The sequence below is a fragment of the Sus scrofa genome, chromosome 2 (genome assembly GCF_054392235.1).
Source record: "Sus scrofa isolate SSC_HxYL_T2T_F1_AM1 chromosome 2, Sscrofa_HxYL_maternal_Yorkshire_Landrace_v2.0, whole genome shotgun sequence".
Classification (NCBI taxonomy): Eukaryota; Metazoa; Chordata; class Mammalia; order Artiodactyla; family Suidae; genus Sus; species Sus scrofa.
In genome coordinates this window covers 8,521,304-8,546,753 of record NC_139384.1, presented here as the reverse complement: position 1 = coordinate 8,546,753, position 25,450 = coordinate 8,521,304, and the positions used below count along the sequence as shown (strand labels likewise).

The 25,450-nt window shown below is 42.3% G+C and overlaps 1 protein-coding gene across 1 annotated transcript; it reads left to right on the top strand.

The window, feature by feature from the left end:
- Positions 1 to 1,360: 1,360 nt before the first annotated feature.
- Positions 1,361 to 23,053, top strand: LOC102164585 (organic anion transporter 7-like). Its single transcript, XM_021082905.2, has 10 exons — positions 1,361 to 2,065; positions 3,036 to 3,139; positions 8,674 to 8,828; positions 8,927 to 9,095; positions 10,347 to 10,470; positions 16,237 to 16,352; positions 18,415 to 18,629; positions 20,836 to 20,944; positions 21,412 to 21,615; positions 22,884 to 23,053. The coding sequence occupies exons 1-10, from the start codon at positions 1,664 to 1,666 to the stop codon at positions 22,942 to 22,944; spliced, it is 1,659 nt and encodes a 552-aa protein (XP_020938564.2). The 5' UTR covers positions 1,361 to 1,663; the 3' UTR covers positions 22,945 to 23,053.
- Positions 23,054 to 25,450: the final 2,397 nt, after the last annotated feature.

Genomic DNA, 25,450 nt, shown 5'->3' with positions numbered 1-25,450 from the left:
TCTCCCACAAACTTCCATAAAGCTGAGTTCCTGTCGTGGCACAGAGGAAACGAATCTGACTAGGAACCATGAGGTTGCCGGTTCGATCCTTGGCCCTGCTCAGTGGGTTAAGGATCCGGTGTTGCCACAAGCTGTGATGTAGGTCACAGACATGGCTTGGGTCTGGCATTGTTGTGGCTGTGGTGTACGCTGGCAGTGGTAACTCCGACTGGACCCCTAGACTGGGAACCTCCATATGCCACGGTTGTGGCCCTAAAAAGACAAAAAAAAAAAAAAAAAAAACTTCCATAAAGTGTGTCTCAACTTCTGATGGGCAGAACAGTTCTCAGAGCTTTCTGAGCTGCTCTTCTGGGGTTACAATCCTCAAATTTGTCTTGAATAAAATTTTCCAATTCTTTTTTTAGGTCAACTGATCGAAATATTAATTTTTCATTAACATTATAAATCATAATATCAAGGTGAGGAAAAATGTAAGTACCCTAGAGAAAATTGAAGCCTCTGTCAACTACAGCAACAGTTGTGTGTGTGTGTGTGTGTGTGTGTGTGTGTGTGTGTGTGTGTTGGTGAAAGGATGCTCTGTACGGACAGGGGTGATGGTTGCACAAACTCTGTGACAACTAGAACTCACTGGATGGTACTTTAAATAGAGGAATTAGATGATATGTAAATAGCACCTCAATAAAATTATAAACAAAGAAGGTTCTAGTAGATGATTTAGTGATAATCAATAGTGCTATGAGGTTTCATCCCATATTTTCTCTCCAATTCTTCCCCAGCACATTGTGTAAGGACCATGGAATGTTAGGACATTAGAGTGTAATTATTTAGTTACTCCTCTTTTCCTCACCAGACAATAAGAGGCAGAAAGACTAGGTTTGATACAAAGCTGCATCCCTGAAAATAGAATAGGAAAGACTCTCACATAAGTTATCTCCATGGATCCAAAAAACCAGTGGAAAACAAACCTCTGTATGAGCTTACACGGGCTTAGCCCTCTACCCTCCATCGCTGCCCACTGTGCCTCCCTTTCAAGTAACTTATTTTCCATGTGAATTTCAGTGTGAACTGAAGCCCAATGTTACTTCCAGGGGGAAAGGATTGCCTCACGTTTCACTTGCTTTAATTTAACTCCGGATAGGTTTCATTGACTCTTTCATTAAAATTCAGTACTAAGCAAGCAAAACATTTTCCGTTCTTTTCCCAAAAAATCAAGCGCATTTCACCTTTGAGTCTCACAAATTACATTTTCTTGGAAGAATGGCAGATTATTCAGCAGATTTATGACCACTGCCTTGCTAAAAAAAAAAAGTCCAACCCTGACTTGGTAGGTCAGAGTCCACACTGACTTTGTGGTGCTGTTGAGAACAAAAATTTTTGCCAAGTACACTTTTAATAGATTTAATTGTCAACTGCTGAAGTTACCTCAGCAAAATATTTCTCTCTGTGACTTAATGAAAACAGCTACCTTCCTGACCCTAAAAACAACCTGGAGAGACAGGGTCCATGGCCCTACTTTAGAGGTGAAACAGGGCCAACTGAGGAGAAGGTGTGGTCAGAATCCACACTTGTTTCATGAAACGTTGTAGGAGGCAATAGTTTTCCTCTTGAACTTTCCTAGATATCGTTATTTTGCCTTCTCTTGGGGACCACCTGTTCAGCTTCGATGGCCTTTCAGGACCTCCTGGATCAAGTGGGAGGCCTAGGAAGATTCCAGATCCTTCAGATGGTTTTCCTTTGTATCTGCAGCATCATAGCGTACCCTCATATCCTATTGGAGAACTTCACGGCAGCTGTCCCTGGCCATCGCTGCTGGGTCCACATCCTTGACAATGACACTGACTCTGCTAATAGCACTGGGACCCTCAGCCAAGATGCCCTCCTGAGAATCTCCATCCCCCTGGACTCAAACTTGAAGCCGGAGAAGTGTCGTCGCTTCCTCCACCCCCAGTGGCAGCTCCTTCACCTGAGTGGGACCTTCCCCAACGTGACTGATCTGGACACGGAGCCCTGTGTGGACGGCTGGGTGTATGATCAAAGCTTCTTCTCCTCCACCATCGTGACTGAGGTAAAGGACCATTTACCTCTTGTGAGTACATGGTCTGTGTGTTTAGAGGTAACAGAGCAATGAAGCTTCTAACCTTTAGCCACTAGGTAGGTGTTCATTCTTCATTCTTTCGGCAAATATTATTTCTCTATTAAATTCTTAGCATAGGAACAGATAATGAGACTAATGAATTCAGAAATAGACATATTTTCATAGCACTCTTATTCTTAGAAAGACCAGGTCTAAGCAAGTAATACATAATGTAATATATAATTATGCTAGGTTAGTAATATTCTGCCTTTGGTATTAGAATTAGAATTAGAGTTAGATTTAGAATTAGAAATATTTACACCCAGGAGTTTCCATTGTGGCTCAGAGGTAATGAACCTGACTAGTATCCATGAGGATGTGGGTTCAATCCTTGACCCTGCTCAGTGGGTTAAGGATTCGGTGTTGTCATGAGCTGCAGTATAGTTGTAGACATGGCTTGGAACTGGTATTGCTGTGGCTGTGGTACAGGCTGGTGGCTGCAGCTCCAATTTGACCCCTAAATCAAATCAAATTTGGGAACTTCCATATGCTGTGGGTGTGGCCCTGAAAAGAAGAACGAACGAACCAACAAAAGAAAGAAAGAAAGGTCTGTGCCCAGATTGTATGTCAGAGCCATCATGTAAGAAGGTCTGTAGTGAAACTCAAGCATCAATAAAATTTTAAAACTCAAATGATTGCATTCTGTGACCAAGATGAAGAACCAGTTAGTATGGAGTAAAGCAAGGCATTAATAAAATCTACTGTTTTAAAGGAGGTTTTGCCCTCAAAAAAAAAAAAAAAGATTGATTAAGCTGAGTTCTGAATGAGAAGGTCAGCTAATGCAGAAAGGGAAGATGAGGATAAGGGCCTCATATTAAGTTCTGAGTAGTGTTAAGGTGTTTCCACTAAGGAGGTACAAGGTTCTGTTGGGCTATCCTTTGCTGGCTTCCTTCTCTTCCAGTGGGACCTGGTATGTGATTATCAGTCACTGACCTCAGTGCCTAAGTTCCTCTGCATCACTGGAATGCTGGTGGGAGGCATCCTATACAGCCATTTATCAGACAGGTGAGTGTCTCTGGATTATAGAGCTATGATCCCTTGCTCCCGGATATTTTTATCAATACAAGAATCATTCTTTCATTAAGAAATAAATATTATAAATTACCCTGTCCTAAAGCTGCCTTGGTCTCCAGGTTTCTAGAAATACAAACGGAGAATTAACCAGTGTGGTGAGTGCTATTTTTTTTTTTTGACATTGAGCTATGTGTACAGTATACAGTAATGACATGTCCTTCACATCTGGAAGCACAGAAGGACAGGTTGTAGAGAGGAGGTGCTGTAACATGTGGTTTAAGAACATGAAAGGGCGTTGCTGTGGTGGCGCAGCAGAAATGAATCCAACTAGGAACCTTGAGGTTGTGGGTTTGATCCCTGGCCTCGCTCAGTGGGTCAAGGATCTGGCATTGCCGTGAGCTGTGGTGTAGGTCGCAGACGCAGCTCAGATCTGGCGTTGCTGTGGCTCTGGCATAGGCTGGCAGCAACAGCTCCACTTAGACCCCTAGCCTGGGAACCTCCATATGCTGCGGATGTGGCCCTAAAAAGACAAAAAAAAAAAAAGAACGAGAAATAGTTACCTGTGGGAACAAAGAAAAGACATTTTGTGGCATGAGATTCAGCCTGTTAAAGACACAGTTATGGAACGTGACTTCAATAGCTCTGGTCATGGTTTCCATGTTCCATTCTTCGTGGAGCCTATGAGCTGAATGACTGTGGCTTCCCAGAGAATGGTCATAATTTCCCAATTGGATGATGGATACATTTTCCTATAAAATTTACAGGTCACAGGGCAATGTGTCATTGGTGCTGTACTGACAAATTACACCGGTAATCGTAATTTGGGGTTGCAAAAACAGATTTTTAAAGGACCGGTTTGCAGAGTTCCCATTGTGGCACTGTGGAAGCGAATGTGACTAGTACCCATGAGGATGTGGGTTCGATCCCTGGCCTCACTCAGTGGGTTGGGGGATCCGGTGTTACCATGAGCTGTGGTGTAGGTCGCAGATGTGGCTTGGATCCCATATTACTGTGGCTGTGGAGTAGGCTGGCAGCTGTCGCTGTGATTCAACCCCTAGTCTGGGAACCTCCATATGCCACAGGTGTGGCCCTAAGAAAAGCAAAAAAAGAAAAGAGTTGGTTTTGCAATCACACAAAGTAATTAATCTAACCACATTGCTATCACAGTTTGTCATGTGAAATTTGGGATAATCTGTGCCTAACACGCCTCCTCTGAAACAGAGCTTTTCTGAAATCTTTGCCAGTATCTGAGCGTGTCTTTCCTGAGGGAGGTGGAAGCCATGAGGTGCCCCTCACCAGCATAATGTTAACTGCTGTCTTGGCTGAAAAGTGTATCACAGAAAATGTAGCATAGAAAAGAGTTCAGAGTCTGAGTGCTCATTTTCAACCCTTAATAACCTAGCCTTCTGTAATGTTATAATAACAATATATAAATATGTCTGTTCTTATGGATCATAGGGATGTGGGGTTGGGAATGAGAGGAGCCTAGGGGCAGATTACAGTGACGAACCAGCTGAAATTGAAGGTACAAGAAATTCTAGGGATTTTGAACATCATAAGAAAGCTAAGAGGAAAAGCTATGTGCAAGGGAAGGGCATGATCAAATTGATATTTTTAAAATAAGACTCTCAACTATTCATAAAATCCCAATACTGGGAACAATCTAGAAGTCCTTCAATAATAGAGTGAATAAATAAGATGCAGAATATTGCACAATGGATTGATACAGAGTAAAAAGACTGAACAAACGACTCTGTGCAGTGACATGGATGAACCCAATGGTAACCACAAACCAAAAACCTACAGTAGATACACAAAAGCTAAAGAGAAAAGGATACAAGCATACTACTAAAGAAAATCCTCAGACCCCAAGGGAAGGTATCTATCAATAATTACTTAAAATGTCAAGGGACTAAAAGCATAGTGGCTGATTGGATGATAAAAAAAAACAAGACTCACCTATATTTTGCCTCCAAGAGACTCCCTTCAGAGCTAAAGACACAAACAGACTGAAAGTGAAGGGATGGAGTAAGACAATTAATGCAAATGGAAATGACAAGGAAGCAGAGTTATCAATACTCATGTCAGACCAATAGATTTAAAACAGCCTGTAACAGAAGACAAAAAAAAGGTATTATGTAATGACAGAGGGATCAACACAAGAAGAGGATATTATACCCTATTAACACATACACACCCCATACAGGAGCCCCTAAATGTATAAAGCAAATACTAGCAACATAAAGGAAGAAATTGATAATAATACAGTAATAATAAGATAACTTAATACCCTACTGACATCGATGGACAGATCATCCAGACAGAAAATCAATCAAGTAACCGTGGTCTTAAATGATGCTATAGACCAGGTGGACTAAATTGATATCTATAAGGCAATACATCCCCAAAAAAACCAAGAATATACATTTTTTTCAAGCACACATGGTGTCTTCTCCAGGATAGATGACATATTAGGTCACAAAACAAGTCTCCACAAATTCAAGAGGATAGAAATTATTTCAAGCATCTTTTTTGACCACAACATATGTGACTAGAAATCAACTACAAAAAGAAAAACTAAAAAGAACAAACATGTGGATACAAAAAAAACATGCTACTAAAAAACCAATGGGTCAACAATGAAATCAAGGAAGGAATCAGAAAATACCTCAGGACAAATTAAGTTGAAAACACAACTTTCCAAAAATCTATGGGATGCAGCAAAATTGTTCTCAGAGGGAAGTTCATATCAACACAGGCCTTCCTCAAGAAACAAAACAAAACAAAACAAAAAATCTCAAATAAACAATCTAATCTACCACCTAAAAGAATTAGAAAAAGAAGAACAAACAAACCCAAAGTCAGCAAAAGGAAGGAAATAATAAAGATCAGGTAGGAAAGAAATAAAATCGAGATTTAAAAAATAGAAAAAAATCAATGAAACCAAGAGCTGGTTTTTCAAAAAGATAAATAAGAGAGAGGATAAATAAAATGCGGTGCATATAAACAATGGAATATTATCCAGTCATAAAAAATGAAATAATGCCGTTTTCAGCAACATAGATAGACCTAGAGATTATCATACTGACCGAAGTAAGTCAGACAGAGAAAGACAAATATCATATGATATCACTTATATGTGAAATCTAATAAAAATGGTACAAAAACACAAAAGATTTCAGAGGCAGTCTTATGGTTACTATAGGTGAAACCGTTGTGGGGAGGGAAGAATTAGGAGGGTGAAAATAACATATACACTACTATATAAAATAGATGATTAACAAGAACCTACTGTATAGCACAGGAAAATTGACTTAATAGTTTGTAATAACTTACGTGCGAAAAGAGAAAGGATAAATTTAGATATACAATGATTGCTGTACACCTGAAACTAATACAACATTGTAAGCCAACAATACTCCAATAATTTTTTTAATCAATTTGAAGGAGTTCCCACTGTGGCTCAGCGGTAATGAACTTGCCTAGTATCCATGAGGATGTGGGTTCAATCCCTGGCCCCACTCAGTGGTTAAGGATCTGGCATTGCCATGAGCCGTGGTATAGGTTGCCAATGCAGATGGCATCCCATGTGGCTGTGGCTGTGGCTGTGGCTGTGGCTGACAGCTGCAGCTCTGATTCAACCCCTAGCCTGGGAACTTCTGTATGCCACATGTGTAGCCCATAAATAAATAAATAAATAAACAAACAAATTTGAGACCAAAGAAAAAGAAAAGATAAACAAAATTGACATAGCTTTAGCTAGGCTTACTAAGAAGAAAAGAGAGAGGACCCAAATAAACAAAATAAGAGCTATGAGAGGAGAAATAACAACTGATACCACAAAGATACAAAAAAATCATAAGAGAATACTATGAATAGTTATATGCCAACAAATTGGACAACCTAGAAGAAATGGACAAATTTCTAGAAACATACAACCTATGAACACTGAGTCAAAAAGAAACAAATTTGAACAGACCAATCACTAGAAATGAAGTAGAATCTGTTTTTTAAAAAAAAAAAAAAAGCAAAACAAAACAAAAAACAAAAATTCCCCGCAAACAAAAGCCCAGGACTACATACCTTTACTGAAAAACTCTACCAAGCATATAGAGAACTTTTACCAGTCCTTCTCAAACTATTCAAGAAAAATTGAAGCGGGGGAACATTCCCAAAACTGACTCTATGAGGCCATTACCCTCATAGAATACCAAACCAAACAAAGATGCTACAAAGAAAAAGAAAAGAAAGTTACAGGCCAATATTTTTGATGAATGATAAATGCAAAAGTCATCAACAAAATAGTAGCCAATCAAATCTGACAATACAGAAAAAGGGATCATACACTGTGATCACACTAGATTTATTCTAGTGAATCTTGTTATCTATTCACAAAGACAATGCACTATATGCAAATCAATCAATGTGATACACCACATTTTTAAAAAAAGACAAAAATGACATGATCACCTTGATAGATCTACAAGAAGCTTTTGACAAAATTCAACATCTATTCAAGATAAGAACTCTCGTCAAAGTGAGTGTAGAGGGAATATATACGGACATACTAAACGCCATTTGTGACAAACCACAGCCAACATAATACTCGACCGTGAAAATCTGAAAGCCTTCCCACTAAATTCAGGAACACGACAAGGAAGTCCACTCTCACCACTTTTACTCAACGTAGTTTTGGAAGTCCTAGTGACATGAATTAGACAAGAAAAAGAAAGAAAAGCCATCAAAATTGGAAGAAAAAATATGTGCACCAGACAGCAGCATATTTAAATAACATTAAGCAAATACTAACAGGTATGAAGGAAGAAATAGTTAACAGTACAATAGTAGTAACGGGCTTCAATACCACATTCCGACCATGGATAGATCAGTAAGACAGAAAATCAATAAGGAAATGTTGGACTTGAACTATATTTCAGACTAAATGGGCCTCATAGATACATACAGAACTTTCCATCCCAACAACGGTGCACACGGATCATATGTAAGGTCTTGGAAAACTTAAGAATATTGAAATAGGTCTTGGAAAACTTAAGGATATTGAAATCACAACAAGCATCTTTTCTGACCACAGTGGTATGAAACTAGAAATCAATAACAGGAAGAAACACTTCAATTTAGCCTTAGCCTGCAGGGTCCTAGCAAGAGCCACTGTTTTCTAGACACTAATGTAGACTTCTTACTATCCTAAGTGCCTCTGTTAGCACAAAGAATGTTTGTGATGTATGAAAATTTACAGTATTCCATCCTGCCTTATTTGGTTTCCGTTGGTGTCAAAGATCCACTGGTAACAGAGCGGAGAAGAGACTTTGTTTCACTTGGGTTACGGACGGGAAGGTCACTTTCAGAGATCTGTCCTTAATTATCTGTTGATTCATCAAGGTTTCAAGTGCAAAGTTTCACTTGCCAAAAACATTCCCTGAATTTCAAAATGGGCCCCTTTCTTTCACACATGTTTTCAATTGGTTGTTATTGTTCCTATCTTCTAACCTGTACCTATTTCTCAGGTTTGGGAGAAAGTTAATACTCAGCTGGTGTTTGCTCCAGCTCGCCCTTGCTGACACCTGTGCCGTCATCGCTCCCAACTTCCCCATTTACTGCTTACTACGTTTCTTGGCTGGGCTTCCTGCTGCAACCATCTTAGTCAATAGCAATATGCTCAGTAAGTCAACACTTTCGATCGTGTACGTTTTGACTTGACTTTGACATTGACAGTCCACCTTTGTTTGAGGTCAAAATCCTGTTTGTATTTCCTTTCAGTTGTAGAATGGATGGTGCCCCAATTCCAAGCCATGGGAGTAGCACTGGTAACCTCTGCCGCTGGTGTTGGACAGATACTCTTAGGTGGTTTAGCTTTTGCCTTTCAAGACTGGTGCACCTTCCAGCTGGTGATTTCTGTGCCATTATTTGTCAGCTTTCTGTCTTCAAGGTATAAGCTCCCTCCGAGTCTTAGAGGATCTTAGAATGAAAGACCCACGAACTCTCTTCAGTCCTTGTTCAACCCTTGAGCCTGTGCTCTGCTAATCTGTGCAGTTCAACAGGCCAAACAGACAGGATTGCCAGATAATATCGTGGACAGGAAATTAGGTTTGAATTTCAAATAGGCACAAATATTTTGGGTAACAATGTGCCAGATGTTACACGGCACATAGTTACAATGAAAATTATTCACAGTTCTTATGACATATCCACTTGTCTTAGAGTTCTGTATTTTTATGTGCTAACTGGATACAATTCAAGATATCCCATCAAATGCAAATTTCAGATCAATAATAAGTAATAGCTTAGTATAAGCATGTCCAAAATACTGTAGGAAGTTATTCATGGTTTGCTTGAATAAAATTAGAACTAGCCATGATATGTTTTTATTTGCCACAATTGGCACCTGCCCTGAATAAGAGGAAGCCGATAAGCTCCAAGTCTGAGTCTGCGATGGTGAAGGGCTACTGCATGAAAGGGTCGTCCTGGCGTTTTCCTAATTATGGTACAAGAGGAATCGATTTATATTTTCTGGCCTAATGCAGCAGTGGTGGGGATGAGATGGGAAGGGAAAGGCATCTGCAGGGAAGGAAAAATTTCCTTCCACCCTCCTGGGTTCTGTGGATGGCCCCAGACATGGGGCAGATGAACAGGAGAAATGCGTACAAATGTAGTTAACATTTTCACATGCCTTCAGAAGAAGGAAAATAAAAAACCAAAGAAGCCATTAGGTCCAAAAGCTTGTATACCTTTTCACACACACACACACACACACACACAATCAATTGGTATGTGACAAGACAAAGGGGCTTGGGCTAGCAGTGTCATTTGTGGGACAGTGACTAGAAAGTATATGGAAAACTAAGGGAAAACAAGGGTTGTTTTAGCAAATTTGAACAAGCCTATGTTGGCGTCACTTCCCAGTCTCTGGTGATAAGAATGTTCTTTCCTTCATGACACAGAAGGGGCATCTTTCTCAGGAGAAACTTTACCACCTACTTGTAGGAAGGAAGGAGAGGTCAGAGAACCCTCTTCGTGCATCTTCTGTTTCCCAAGTACCTTCGGTTCCAAATAATCAACATGCCAGAGCAGCATTTTGGGGGGATGGCACATTCTGAACCCCTTCACGTTTCCAAACAGAAGCTGTGTGGAACATGGGGAAATGAGATTTGGTTGTCACTCTGTCCTCTTCTTTGGGCAGGTGGCTGGCAGAATCTGCTCGGTGGCTGATTGTTGCCAACAGACCTGAGGAGGGCTTAAAGGAACTCAGAAAAGTCGCGCACCGGAATGGGAGGCAGAACGCTGGAGACACCCTGACCATTGAGGTGAGGCAGCTGGGAGCTGGTTACGGGATGCAGGGAAGACATGACCTGTACTCTGTATTAGTATCCACAGGAGCAAGAGCAGGTAAGATCGCAGGTGTGGCGATGGGTCTCCTTACGTCACTGTCCTGGTTCTCGAAGAGTGTCGAGATCATTCGGGCTAACATCGGAGAAGAACGTGCGATTGCTAAAAGGAATAGAAAATCATATCTTAGTCCACGGAGGCGAAAAACACTGAGCGTGAACCATCATAAATATTGTGTATTGGTCTCACTCTGTGTAAGAGACAGTAATCAAAAAATAACCCATTCCTATAAAGACGACGTGGTACATATATACAATAGAATATGACTCCGCCCGAAACAAATAACAAAATAATGCCATTTGCAGCAACAGGGATGGACCCAGAGATTATCATACTAAGCGAAGGAAGTGAGACAGAGAAAGACAAATATCACATGAAATCACTAATATGTGGAATCTAATCTAAAGTGATACGAAAGAGCTTAGTCGCAAAACAGAAAAAGACTCAACGTTCTCAAAACCAACTTTAGGGTTACCCAAGGGGAAACACTGGGGGGGAATCAATTAGGAGGGTGGGATTAACATATACACACTACTATAAGTATAAAATAGATAAATAAGAAGAACCCACGATACAGCACAGGGAAATCTACTCAATACTCTGTAATAATCTATATGGGGGGGAGCTCCCGTCGTGGCGCAGTGGTTAACGAATCCGACTAGGAACCATGAGGTTGCGGGTTTGGTCCCAGCCCTTGCTCAGTGGGTTAACGATCCGGCGTTGCCGTGAGCTGTGGTGTAGGTTGCAGATGCAGCTCGGATCCCGCGTTGCTGTGGCTCTGGCGTAGGCCAGTGGCTACAGCTCCGATTGGACCCCTAGCCTGGGAACCTCCATATGCCGCAGGAGCGGCCCAAGAAATAGCAACAACAACAACAACAACAACAACAACAACGACAAAAGACAAAAAATAATAATAATAATAATAATCTATATGGGGAAAGAATCTGAAAAAGGATGGTTATATGCATATGTATAACTGATTCACGTTCTACCTATACCTATATACATCAACTGAAAGTAACAAAACACTGTAAGTCGACTATACTCCAATAAAATGTTTTAAAATAATAACCCATTCCTTCCCAGTTCATTTTCTGATGGCCATTTTTCAGAGCGGTAAGGGTCATGAAAGGAAGGATCACACCTGCAGAGAGCAGGACGCGAGGAGGTTCTCTTGTTTGTTTCCGTACCTTGCCTTTTTTCCTGGTCTTTCGTGAGTGCCTTCCTATGGCAGGTTTCCTTTCTTTCCCAGGATACGGCAGTACCCACAACCATACACATCCATGTTGCGTGGAGTTGACATTCTACTTGTTACAAGTTCCAAGAGCATAAATGAGTGGAAATGTCTCAGAGAAGTCTTTCTCTCATTTTTCCTCCTAGACGTAGAAGGCAGCTATTGCTACAGGTCATTAATTAAATCATTCTTTATGTCAAGTATTTACTGAAAAATTAGGTGGGACCAGGCATGATGCTAGATCGTGAGTAACAGAATAAGTCAGAGTCCTAGCCTTCAAGGAGCTTTCATATTAATATCAGAGAGAAAATTAATAGACATTTTTGAAACCCAATGTTTAAAAAGGTCAAAGAACATAAAGAATGCTAGAACATCTGGAATTCCCATCGTGGCTCAGTGGCTAATGCATCCGACTAGGAACCATGCGGGTTCGATCCCTGGCCCCGCTCAGTGGGTTAAGGATCCGGCATTGCCATGAGCTGTGGTGTAGGTCGCAGACGCGGCTCGGATCCCACGTGGCTGTGGTGTAGGCCTGCAGCTACAGCTCCAACTGGACCCTTAGCCTGGGAACCTCCATATGCCGCAGGAGTGGCCCTAGAAAAGGCAAAAAGACAAAAAAAAAACATAAAAACAAATAAAACATCTACCCTCCTTTGACTGATAAAGAGAGGATTAAAAGTTAGGCCACTGGAAAAGGAGGAAGAAAAACATTTGTGGAAATATGGACAATAGCACATCTGATGGAAGTTCTTATAGACCCAGAAAAAAAACAGAAGCCCCTTAGAAGATTTCAAATGAGAAAAAAGCAAAATGCAGAGCTCCCTTGTGGCACAGTAGGTTAAGGATCTGGTGTGGTCACTGCACTGGCTGGAGTCGCTGCTGTGGCACAGGATTAATCCCTGGCCTGGGAATTTCTACATGCCATGGGTACAGCCAAAAAAGAAAAAAGAAAAAGGAAAATGCTCATGAGAATTAAGATCCCACTGAAGATGTGAGAAGAAATCAAAGTTTTCCCAGAGATGAAGCCATTACACAGAGACAGTGGCACTGAGGGTTCTTGATGTGGTGGGGAACCACTGGCTTGTACCGTTTTTTTTGTTTTTTTTTTTAGGGGGAGGGTAGACCTTGAACTTTAGGTGGGGCTCTATGACACGTCTCTACTATGTCACTATATGCCTAAATGATATGAATTTTTTGGCCCACTCCAAAGAAGGAAAGCTTAAGGTTTCTAGGGCCAGTGAGACACAAAAGTAAGGGACACTAGCTGGAAGCAAGAAAAGAACAATTCATGATCAAAGTGAGGAGTTCCCGTCGGGGCTCAGAGGAAGCAAATCTGGCTAGTGTCTATGAGGACAAAAGTTCAATCCCTGACCTTGCTCGGTGGGTTAAGGATCCCGTGTTGCCGTGAGCTGTGGTGTAGGTCGCAGATGTAGCTCAGATCTGGCATTGCTGATTTGACCCCTAGCCTGGGAACCTCCATATGCCATGGCTGCAGCCCCAAAATCAAAATAAAAATAAAAAACATAAGGTGAATGGCAACCGGATGACCTCAGTAAAAGTCGGCGAAGGAAAACAGCATGGCACGTGGGTAGCAGTTAAAATGTGGTTTAAGCAAGGGTTTCTATTCATGAATAGGTAGCTAATATGCCTTCACTTAATTTTTTATTTTGTAAAGATAATCTAGAAATTTGTGGTCTTTGTCCTGTTTTAACATGGTGTTTAATCCATCTGATGGGGAGCCCAACACACCTGCTCCAGGTAATCCTTCTGACTTAAAGCTGTTCCACTTTATATGAATACCAATCTGTTGATGACTCCAGATATCCGAGAAGGGCAGCCTTTCATTTCTCCAAATCCACTTTATCATGGAATGTTTATCTAATGGACTTCATGGTACAATTTTATTTGTGGAGGCAGGATGACAAGGGAGCTAATATTATTTGAATTACTAATAAATCAACAACTCCCTGAGCTGTGCTAGGCGTAATCCCATATACACATGTGTGACTTCTTGGATGGTCTTCGACATCCTTATGACAGAGACATTCTTTTTTTACCTCCTGCTTCTTCTTCTTTGGATCCTGATTCTTTTATATCTTCTTTGACTATTTTTTGAGGTATAATTGACATATGGCATACAGTAGTTCCAGGGGTACAGCATGATTGTTCAACATTTGCATATATTGCAAAATGACTGGCACAGTAAGTCTAATTAGTGTCTGTCCCCACACACAGTTACATTTTTTTCTTGTGATAAGAAATTTAAGATCTACACTCTTAGCCACTTTTCAGATATGCCATGTGTTATTGCTACTTTTAGTCAGCATGCTGTGCCTTATATTCCCATGACTTATATTTATCTTACACCTGGAAGTTTGTACCTTGGAACCCCCTTAACCCATTTTGTCCACCCCCTAAAACCCACCTCTGGCAAACATCAGTCTGTTCTCTGTATTTATGAGCTTGCTTTTGTATTTATTTATTTATTTATACTTTTATTTATTTTTGTCTTTTTGTCTTTTCTAGGGTCGCATCCGTGACATATGGAGATTGCCAGGCTAGGGGTCGAATCGGAGCTGTGGCTGCCAGCCTACACCAGAGCCACAGCAACGCAGGATCTGAGCCGCGTCTGCGACCTACATCACAGCTTACGGCAACACTGGATCCTTAACCCACTGAGCGGGGCCAGGGATTGAACCCTCAACCTCATGATTCCTAGTTGGATTTATTAACCGCTGAGCCACGACGGGAACTCCTATGTATTTCTTTTTATTTATTTAATTATTTGCTTTTTTTAGGGACACATCCATGGCATATGGAAGTTCTCAAGCTAGGGCCCGAACCAGACCTACAGCGGCCAATCTATGCCACAGCCACAGCAACACAGGATCCAAGCCACTTCTGTGACCTACACCACAGCTCATGGCAACACCGGATCCCCAACTCACTGAGTGAGCCCAAGGATTGAACCTGCATCCTCACGGATACTAGTTGGATTTGTTTCTGCTGTGCCACAGCAGGAATTCCTGTTTGGTTTGGTTCGGTTTGGTTTTTAGATTCCACATATAAGTGAGATCATATGATATTTGCCTTTCTTGTCTGACTTGTTTCACTTAGCCTAATACCCTAAAGTCCATTCATGTTGTCACAGATGCCTAGATGTACTTCCTTTATGGCTAAATAATATTCCACTAGATAGATATACCACATTTTCTTTATCTGTTCATCCATCAGTGGACGCTTTGGCTGTTTCCATATCTTGGCTGCTATAAACAATGCTGCAATGAACATGAGGGGCGGATATCTTTTTAAGTTAACGGCTTTCATTTCCTTTTCTTCAGATAAACTCCTACAAGTGGAGTTGCTGGATCATACGGTAGTTCTATTTTTAATCTTTTTATGAACCTCTGTATAGTTTTCCACAGTAGTGACCCTAATTTACATTCCCACCAACAGTACACAAGTGTTCCCTTTTCTCTACGTCCTTGCCAGTGCTTGTTGTTTCTTATCTTTTTGATGAGAGCCATTGTAACAGGTGGGAGGTGATATCTCTCTGTAGTTTTGATTTGCATTTCCCTAAAGATCAGTCATGTTTGGCACTTTTTCGTTTACCGGTTGGCCGTCTCTGTATCTTACCTGGAAAAAATGTCTATGCAGACCCTCTTCCTATTTTTTTAATTGGATTGTTTGGTTTTGTTGCTATTGAGTTGTGTGCGTTCTTTATATATTTTGGATCTATTAACCCCCTCTCAGATATATAATTTGCAAAAATTTTCGCTCATTGGGTAGGTTATCTTATTCTCATTCCTACTCATCTTTTTCATGAGAAGGAAATTGAGGTCTAGAGATGTCCTGTTACCTTCATCAAGGCAAACACCTAACACATTGCGGGGCCATTGTACAACGCCAGATAAAGTCAGCGTGTCAATCAGACTCTACCAAGATATCCCCTGATTTTTGTCCTCCAGTTTAATTCTAGCCATCTCCTTCATGAGTCGGTATTTCCCTGAAAGAGGCCGACCCCAGAACGAACATGAAGGCGCTCCTGGAAAGTACTCTCCTTTCTAAAAAACCCTTTTCTACCAAGAGCAGCCAGCCAAGGACCAAGCTCAGTGGCCAGATCGTCATGCCCCTCTAGTATAAAGGAAGATTTGACCCTAAAACCAAGTAACCCTTCCTTTAGTCCCTGCCTGACCTAAATCTCCAACCTCTACACCTTTTTTGATGACCAGCAGCCTGAGTTCCATGTTAGAATGTTCTTGCCACAGCACAATGTCCCTTTACCTCCCCAATTCACCATTCATACACGTTTTTACTCATCATTACATCCTCAATGCCTGTGTTTTCCAGTAGATAGAAAGGCAAGGCGTCTACCTTGTCCTCTGTTGAGGGCCTCATGGCACCTACCATTGTGTGACAACTGAACAGTTTGTTGTTTTTGTTGTTGAAGGTCGTAAGAGCCACCATGCAGGAGGAGCTGGAGGCAGCACAGGCCAAAACTTCTGTATTCGACTTGTTCCGCACACCCAACCTGCGTAAAAGGACCTGTGTCCTGTCCTTTGTGAGGTGGGCTTCCCACAGTGCGTGAGGGACATTAAGATGGTGGAGACGTGGGAGTTCCCATTGCAGCGCAGAGGAAATGAATCCAACTCGTATCCGTGAGGATGCAGGTTCGATCCCTGGCCTCGCCCAGTGGGTCAGGGATCTGGCATTGCCATGAGCTGTGGTATAGGTCGCAGACATGGCTCAGATCCTGCGTTGCTCTGGCTGTGGTGTAGGCTGGCAGCTCTAGTTCCAGTTGGGCCCCTAGCCTGGGAACCTCCATATGCTGCGGGTGAGGCCCTAAAAAGAAAACAGAAAAAAAGAAAAAAAAAAAAAGAAAGTAGAGACATGGTTGTATTTGTTATTTCGGAGTCTCTAACATGCTGTAGGGACAGATCTGAGCTAGAGCATGAGGAAGCCACAAATGTAATTGCTATGTTTGGAAAGAGTGAAAGGCGTGTGAAAAGACTACCATGGAACTGCTCATAGAGCGAGGACTGCTCTTTCTCACATCGCCCTTCCAGGCTCATCGCCACAGATGATGCTGAGCTCTCCAACCATGGTAGAGATCTGGGCTCTGAGTTTCTTCACGTGTCTTCATTGTCTTTTTTTTTTTCTTTTTTTTTTTTTAGCCTTTCTTGGTCCACTCCCACGGCATATGGAGGTTCCCAGGCTAGGAGTTGAATCAGAGCTGTAGCCGCCGGCCTACACCAGAGCTACAGCAACGCTGGGTCCAAGCGGCGTCTGCGACCTAAACCACAGCTCACGGCAATGCCAGATCCTTAACCCACTGAGCAAGGCCAGGAATCGAACCCAAAACTTCATGGTTCCTAGTCGGATTCGTTAACCACTGAGCCATGCCAGAAACTCCTGTCTTCACTTTCATTGAAGAACAATTACAAACAGTGAGGTGCTCAAATATAGGCAGTTCAATGAATATTTCCATTTGTAAATATATAACCCTCACCCAGATCAAGGTATAGAAAAAAATTTATAGCTAAAATTTTAGAAGGCCCCATCCCGGGTGCTCCACAACCCAACTTCCCACCCCCACCAAAAAAATTTAACCATCATCACCCCCATGACCATAACATGATTTTATAAAAATGTTTAAACCAGAGTTCCCGTTGTGGTGCAGTGATTAACAAATCCGACTAGGAACCATGAGGTTGTGGGTTCGATCCCTGGCCTTGCTCAGTGGGTTAAGGATCCGGCATTGCCGTGAGCTGCAGTATAGGTTGCAGACTCGGCTCGGATCCTGTGTTGCTGTGGCTGTGGTGTAGGCCAGCATCTACATCTCCGATTCGACCCCTCTCCTGGGAACCTCCATATGCCGCAGGAGCGGCCCTAGAAAAGGCAAAAAGACAAAAAAAAAAATGTTTAAACCATCACCTTGCAAGGAAATCATTTTTATAATGTACCCAATCAGGTTTTAATCAGCTGTGCTAAGATATGCAGACTTGGAAATGACTGTCATGAAGGAAGATTAAATTCACAGATCCGTAGAAAGAGGACGCATGACAAGGCAGACAGGGCCACGTGGGGAAGCACCAGGGTCTGTCTGAAGACGGAAGCAAAGGAGGAGTGGGGCCCCGAGACAGCGGTGGAGTTTTGTGGGAGTGAATGGGAGAGGAGGGTGGGGATGCTGAGTAAGCTTGGGATCGGATAGATGGAATCATTTCAGCAGGCTCCGGGCTAGAGAGGTGGTCCTGAGTGGTCCAGCACCCGGCCCTGGGTGATGAGAGCAGGGAGAATATTGGCCTGTGGGAGAGTTTGATATAGGAGCTGGTTGGCCGTGCAGGCCCTGGCTTGGTGGTTTGCAGGTCAGAGGTGCACCCAGAGGAGAGACATTTCCATACCCAGAAATTGGTGAGCCCTGGGAGAGGCAGACCCTCCAGGATCAAGACTCCAAAGGCCAGACGATCCAGAATAATGAAAATATGAGAATATAATCAAAACGGAAATATTCTACAAATCAGACCATGCCTGAATATTTTAACACCAACCCCTGGCTCAAAATCATCGTTTGTATGACAGAGAACCTAAAACATACAAACTTTTGTCTCTCCTCTTTTGTTCACCACAGATTTCTAGTCTCCATACCAGTTTTTGCCCTGGTCCTCCACCTCCAGCTCTTGGGGGAAAATGTTTTCCTACTCCAGATTCTCTTTGGTATAATCAACACTCCAAGCAATTGGGTTGCATTTTTGGCACTGAATCACCTGGGCCGGCGAGTAAGCCAGATCCTTTTCACGTTCCTGCAGGCCGTCTTCATTCTGGTCCTGGCCTTCATCCCCCAAGGTGAGAAAATAACACAGGGTAAAGCAGCGTTTCTCAGTATTTCTTAGGGGTTGCTTGGGTCACACCTACCCGAAGCCAGAAGGAAAGAAAGCATTATGTTCGAAGGATGCCCTGAAACCAACCGAGAGTGTTGGTGCAGCTTCTACCCTTACCTTGCTGGGAAAAGAACTCTTGGGGGGAAGAGGATTTTTCCCTATCTTTTCATGTTCTTCTGGCTCATCCAGGAATTAAGTTGAGCAGGAGAAACTCAAATGAAAGTTTAACAACGTGTATACACGGAAGAGTCCCAAGAAAACTGAGTAACCCATCAAAGTAGCCTCTCCTTCAATGCCGTCTTCAACTAAAAACAAAAGAGGAGGAGAAGATGTTGGGGGGTAGAGGTTTGGGTCTTCAAAGGGGAGGAAGGCGATTCACCTGGAGATGGAAAAGCAGGTGTTTGGTAAACAAATGTTTGCTGGGCCTTGTAGAAACAGTGGAACACAGAGCGGACACTGGTCTCTGGGCCCTGCCCAGTTTCTCCCACCATGCCTAGCCTATGTTCTCTGCAGGAATCTCCAGTGATAGGTCTGTTCCAGGAACAGGCCCTTTGCCTAAATTCTTTAGTCATCTAAGGAGGAAGGAAAAGGAAAAGACTTCCTGAGTCTTCTGTTTCTCAAAAATGATCAGCCTGCAGAATTCCCGTTGTGGTTCAGCAGGTTAAGAACCTGACATTATCTCCATGAGCATGTGAGTTCGATCCCTGGCCTCACTCAGTGGGTTAAGGATTTGGCATTGCTGCAAGCCACAGCGTAGGTCACAGATGCAGCTTAGATCTGGTGGTGTTGTGGCTGTGGTGTAGGCCTATAGCTACAGGTCCAATTCAACCCCTAGCCCGGGAATTTCCATAAGCCGCAGACGCGACCATAAAAGGAAAAAAAGCCAGCCTAAATTAATCCTCATGCCAAAAAGACATATTTTGGAGTGACCAATTTTGCTCCCCCACAGAACCAAAAGCAGGGAAAGGTCGGCTCAGATGTACCGTTGTATTCATCACATGTGAGAAGCATCTGGAAACTGGTGCCATCTCTGATTGGCAGTTTCTCTAGGACAGCAATGGATCACCTATCTTTGCCCAAACACACTGTATATAGCAAGCAAAGAGAGTAAAATCTCCCATGTGAGAACATGATACTGTCACTTCCTCTGTCTGAACTCTTTCTGTAGCTTCGGTGAAAACTGATTCTCTGATACCTATGTCCCCACATGTGTCTCCTATCAGGTCACCCAAAGTGCAACTCTGGTGTAGGGGTGTCATCTTGACTTCAAGCAAATAAAAAATCCTTTGTCTTCAAGCAGAGACGTGTGTAGCAGGAGCAAGGCAGTAAACAGTTAAGAGCCTCCCTTAGAATCTATTTGGCCAAATGGAATGACCATATGGAATAAATAGCAGAACCCAGGTCATCACCTTGCTTCATCTAACTCCCAGGGCAGTTGGGCATCGTACAGGGTGACCCATGGGTGGGCTCCGCTCCTCACCTTGACCATCAGCAATGACGCAAGCTTGCTGCCTGACGACACAGCCCCCTCCAAAGCTGGAACACCCATAATGAAATTTCCTGAAAGACAGGAGGGGTAGAAAACTGACTCTCTGAAACTTCCCTTCAGTTGTTTGCAAGTCAGATTTTCCCCCCTAGACGTTCTTCTACTTGATGATGGAAATATTGCTCTAGACCAAGCTCCCCTCCAATTTATCCGTTTAACATAGGAGTCCCGTTCTTTCATGAATCTCTTCTCCAGTACTAGCCCCATGTCAATATTGTGTAAGCTCCTGGGTCTTAATCTCTGGGGACACGGATGAGTCTACACTCTGCCGTTATTGCTCACCTGACAGTCCTACATTCTGCCTGAAAGACAGTCCTGCAGTGATTGCTCACCAGACAGAATAAGATAAAGCAAGTCCAGCCAGTCTCACCTTCTCTCTTCTCCAAACCTCAGATCTGCAGGGAGAGTTGATGAAATAACTCAGACCCTTGTGTTCGCCCTAAGCCATAGCATATACGCAAGTCACATTTCTCAGCTTTTTAAACTCTGCACATGTTCAGCCTCCGAGCAGTTTCTCTATAATGTGTTTTATATTCACGAACAATAGGATCTTCCTCTGTAATTATGGGGCTGATAACTCCCTCAGCTCAGGTCTCCTGAGCCTCACTGGCTTTCCCCTCTCCAGAAATGCAGACCGTGCGTGCGGTTTTGGCAAGTTTGGCAGCGGGATTTTCTTCTGCTACATTCACCAGTTCGGTTTCCCATGCCTTTGAACTGATTCCCACTACAATCAGGTATGAGAACTCATGGATATACTTTCAAATCTAAAACAGATCCTTTCCCAGCTTCCGGACACTTACTGAGGGAAGAAAACAAAGAGGGATTAGTTATCCAAAGCAATCGATTACAATAACACAAACGCCAACAATGTACAAGCAAAGTTGATTTAAAGCTGACTTTTGTCCGGCACTGAATGAAGTCCTTTATTGCATCATCTCAAGTAACCTTCCAGACCATGCAAAGGGTAGATGCTATTGGTGACGGTATATTTTTAATGATCCATTTGTGCCTTGATGCACTCAGTGTATTTGAATTTGAGGGGGAAAAATTACTAGTGACTAGAAGAGAAAAAGCCAAAAGCCACAGTATGTTTTCAGCCTTCTGCCTTGCTCTGCAATGCTCTTAATCACAGCAAAATAATAAATCACAAATTACATGTGTAGGTCTTCACTAGACTTGCTTCTCTTATTTCCACCCCAAGGGCAACCTCTACAGGAGTCCTGGGAATTGCTGGTGGTACCGGGGCAGCCCTGTCTCCTCTCTTGATGATCCTGACAGTGTATTCTCCCCCCCTGCCCTGGATCGTCTGTGGCATCTTCTCCCTCCTCGCTGGCTTTGCTGTCCTACTCCTTCCTGAAACGAAGAATCAGCCTCTGCCTGACTCCATCCAGGACGTGGAAAATAAGTGAGTGAACCCCCCAAGGGTCCCTTAGGGTCTGTGATGACGAGACCCTGCAGGTCTGTGATGAGGAGGGCAAAGCGTGAGTGGCAATCACTGTCCCCCAAACAAGCGTAGACCTAATAAGCTCTCTCCATGTGGTCAGTGCCTTTGGTTTAGCGACAGTGACCTCTGACTCGTGTGAGGCTCCCTACATCACACAGACCAGCTCTGCCCAGCTGCACCAGTCGTTTCAGAAGAGGTGCCCTAGTGTGCCAGACACCCTGCAGGTGTTTCACAAACGTGCACAGATCCTAACACCAGGTTCTCATCCCTCAGACCCTGGCAGCCCCCAGCCAGGGAGGGTAGTCAGCTCTTGAGAGTCCTGGTGTTTGTCGGTCTGTATTAATCCAATTCTTTTCCTAAGAGAAGTAGAACCTGTAGGATATATATACACACACATATATATATGCTGATATAATCAGTCTCTCTGTATAAATTTACATCTCTATACATGTACATACATATGTGTGTACACACACACACACACACACACACAGATCGATTCTAGGGAAGTGGATCACAAGAGCACAGAGGCTGACAAGTGTAAAATCTGTGATCCGGCTGCAGCCTGGAGACCCGGGGAGAAGTTAAAGGAAGGGAAGAGTCTGAAGACTGAATTTCTTCCTCCTCTGGGGACTTTTTTTCCTTTTACTCACATTTTGGGGGTCCCGTGCTTTACTCAAAGCCCACTGGTTTAAATATTAACAGCATCTAAAAAATACCTTCCCAAAACATCTAGACTGGTGTTTGACCAAATATCTGGCTAGCAGACTGGCCACATGGACATATAAAATGCATCATCACGAGGCCTGAGCACGGCCCTGGTCAGTGACGAATCTGAGGGAGCCCAGGGAGAAGGCGAACATGGTACATCCTGGGAACTGCCGCATGCCGCGAGTGCAGCCCTCAAAAGAAATTAATAGTAAAAAAAAAAAAATTAAATGATGAAGATTGGGAAAGGATTCGATAACATTCTGGGCTCCCCTTGCCTTTTCCAAAGACTCCTTTAACCAATGCGATGAAGTCCAAAAACAAAAGGAGAAACTATTTTGCTCCGGGAGGTTGGTCCTTTTCTTCACAAGATTGACTTCCACCCTTGGGGCAGGGGTCATAGTTTATACCAAACCTGGCAGGCAAAGGGTGATCTTGCTCGAGAGACTCCAAGACATACAGGCTTATTTGATACCTTGGTATTGTTACTCGCTTGTTGATTTCATTGTTTTTTTTTCTAGGAGAAAAGATTCAAGAAAAGAAGGGCAGGAAGATACCTTCATGAAAGTGACACAGTTGTAAGGAACTCCAATAACGAACTGTCAATTCAAGAACATAATGAAAGGAAAAGAGAGAGAGAGAGAATGCCTAGATGCTGGGAAATGTTGTAAAATAAATCCATAAAAATATATGATGGAAAAATGGATTTTTTACAATTATACCAAATGAGAAAGTATAAAATACCTATGAATCATCATAATAAGAAATGCGAAGAAAACCATAATATTTTAAAAGGACTTTGAATATTTGTGTAATTGTAGATAGCTAACATGTTTCTGAAGAGGAGTGTTAATAGTTCTAAAAATAATGTCTTCCCCTAATTAATTGGTAGAATAATTGACATAGCAATTACAATGAGAAGCCACCTACTTTTGGAAGAATTTGAAAAACAGTTACGAATTTATCAAATATTTCGTAATAAACAAGATGAGTCCAAAAAAGAGGATCAGGGAGTAAAGGGTTGCTGGCTAGTTTACGGAGTAGCATATGATGGACTTTATTATAAATGCAATGTCAAAACAGTTATAGCAGGGAGTTCCTGTTGTGGCTCAGCGGTTAACAAACCCGACTAGCATCCATGAGGATGCAGGTACGGTCCCTGGCCTCACTCAGTGGGTTAAGGATCCCGCGTTACCGTGAGCTGTGGTGTAGGTCACAGATGCGGCTCGGATCTCACGTGGCTGTGGCGTGGGCTGGGAGCCTCCATATGCCACGGGTGCAGCCCTAAAAAAAATCAAGACAAAAAAAACCAAAAAACAAAAAAGTTATAACAGACGCATTAACATATCAAAGGAAGTCCAGAAACAGATCACAGATGTAGCATTTAATATATAATTTTGGCATTGTAAAGCTTGGGCAAAATAAAGAATTATGTAACAAATAGCATAACAATTTATAAACAAATGACTGACATTGTAACTTCATACCCTAAACCAAAAAAAATTCTACTTTAATAACATGTTAAGTGGAACCAATAAACCACAATTTTCAATAGAAAACTTGGCTACAAAATCTCAGAATAAAAAATATTCTGGGAGGAGTTCCTATCATGGCGCAGTGGTTAACGAATCCGACTAGGAACCATGAGGTTGCGGGTTCGGGCCCTGCCCTTGCTCAATGGGATAAGGATCCAGCGTTGCCGTGAGCTGTGGTGTAGGTTGCAGACATGGCTCGGATCCCTGAGTTGCTGTGGCTCTGGCGTAGGCCGACGGCTACAGCTCCATTTGACCCCTAGCCTGGGAACCTCCATATTCCTCCGGAGCGGCCCAAGAAATGGCAAAAAGACCAAAACCAAAAAAAATATTCTGAATAGCAAAGCAAATGGCAGCAATGTAAAGACAGATGAGTTGAATAATACTCACTTAAAGCCCATGTGGGGCACAACTCTAACAATTTATCAGCGAAAACTAGACAAATATTCACCAAAATGATAAAAACATTTAACTCTTAATGGTAGACTTTTAAGCGATTGTTACTTTCTCCTAAGTTTCTGTATTTAAAATTTTAATCAAGGAATATGTAAAATTTCAAAATATTAAAGATGTCAAAAATGAAAGAGCAAATGACAAAATAAACCATTTTCAAAGTGTACTCTTTTTCGGGCCACACCCAAGGCATACGGAAGCTCATGGGCCAGGAACTGAATCCATGCCACAGCAGAGACCTGAGCCACAGCCGTGACAACACCAGATCCTTAGCCCACTGGGCCATCCAGAAACTCCATAAAGTGTACTTTTAATATGTAGAATTTTCAAAATATCTACCAAAAAAAGAGAATAAATAATTCAATAGAAAAATGGATATAAGCCAGAACGTATTTTTTTAATTACACTTCTTATTTCAAGATTACTATAGGTTCATATGCAAATGTAGAAATGATTGTTCAAGATTCCCCTATACCCTTTATCCAGTTCTGCTCCTTGGTAACATCTTGCAAAACTACGGCACAATTATCACAACCAGGATAATATTGACATGGATACAGTCAAGATATCAAAGATTTTCTTTTCTTTTTTTTTTTTTTTTTTTAATCTTTTTAGGGCCTCATCCATGGCATATGAAAGTTCCCGGGCTAGGGGTTGGATCGGAGGTGCAGCTGCCAGCCTACACCACAGCCACAGCAACACCAGGTCCTTAACCCATGGAGCCAGGCCAGAGATCAAACCTGAGTCCTCATGGATACTGGTCAGGTTCATTATCGCTGAACTACCATGGGAACTCCTATGGAACATTGCACATTTATCACCACAAGGACCTCTCATGTTACCCTATGATAGTCACATCCCCTTTCCTCCCAACCTCATCCTCCCTTGACCTCTAGCAAACACTAATCTGTTCTTTATTTTTATAATTTTATTATTTCAAGAATGTTACATAAACAGAATTATACATGATGTGACCTTTGGGGACTGGCTTTATCCACTCAAAATAATTCTCTGGAGATCCATCCAGGTTTTTGACATCAAGATTTTTTATTCCACCATTTTGCTATTTAAAATTGTGCTGCAAAAAAAAAAAAAAATGCGCT

Excerpts from the sequence above, each read along its gene's own strand:
- LOC102164585 (XM_021082905.2), top strand. The coding sequence starts at position 1,664 with ATGGCCTTTCAGGACCTCCTGGATCAAGTGGGAGGCCTAGGAAGATTC. Across the intron at positions 3,140-8,673 it reads TACAGCCATTTATCAGACAG|GTTTGGGAGAAAGTTAATAC; the intron begins GTGAGTGTCTCT and ends CCTATTTCTCAG. Across the intron at positions 10,471-16,236 it reads GAGACACCCTGACCATTGAG|GTCGTAAGAGCCACCATGCA; the intron begins GTGAGGCAGCTG and ends TTGTTGTTGAAG.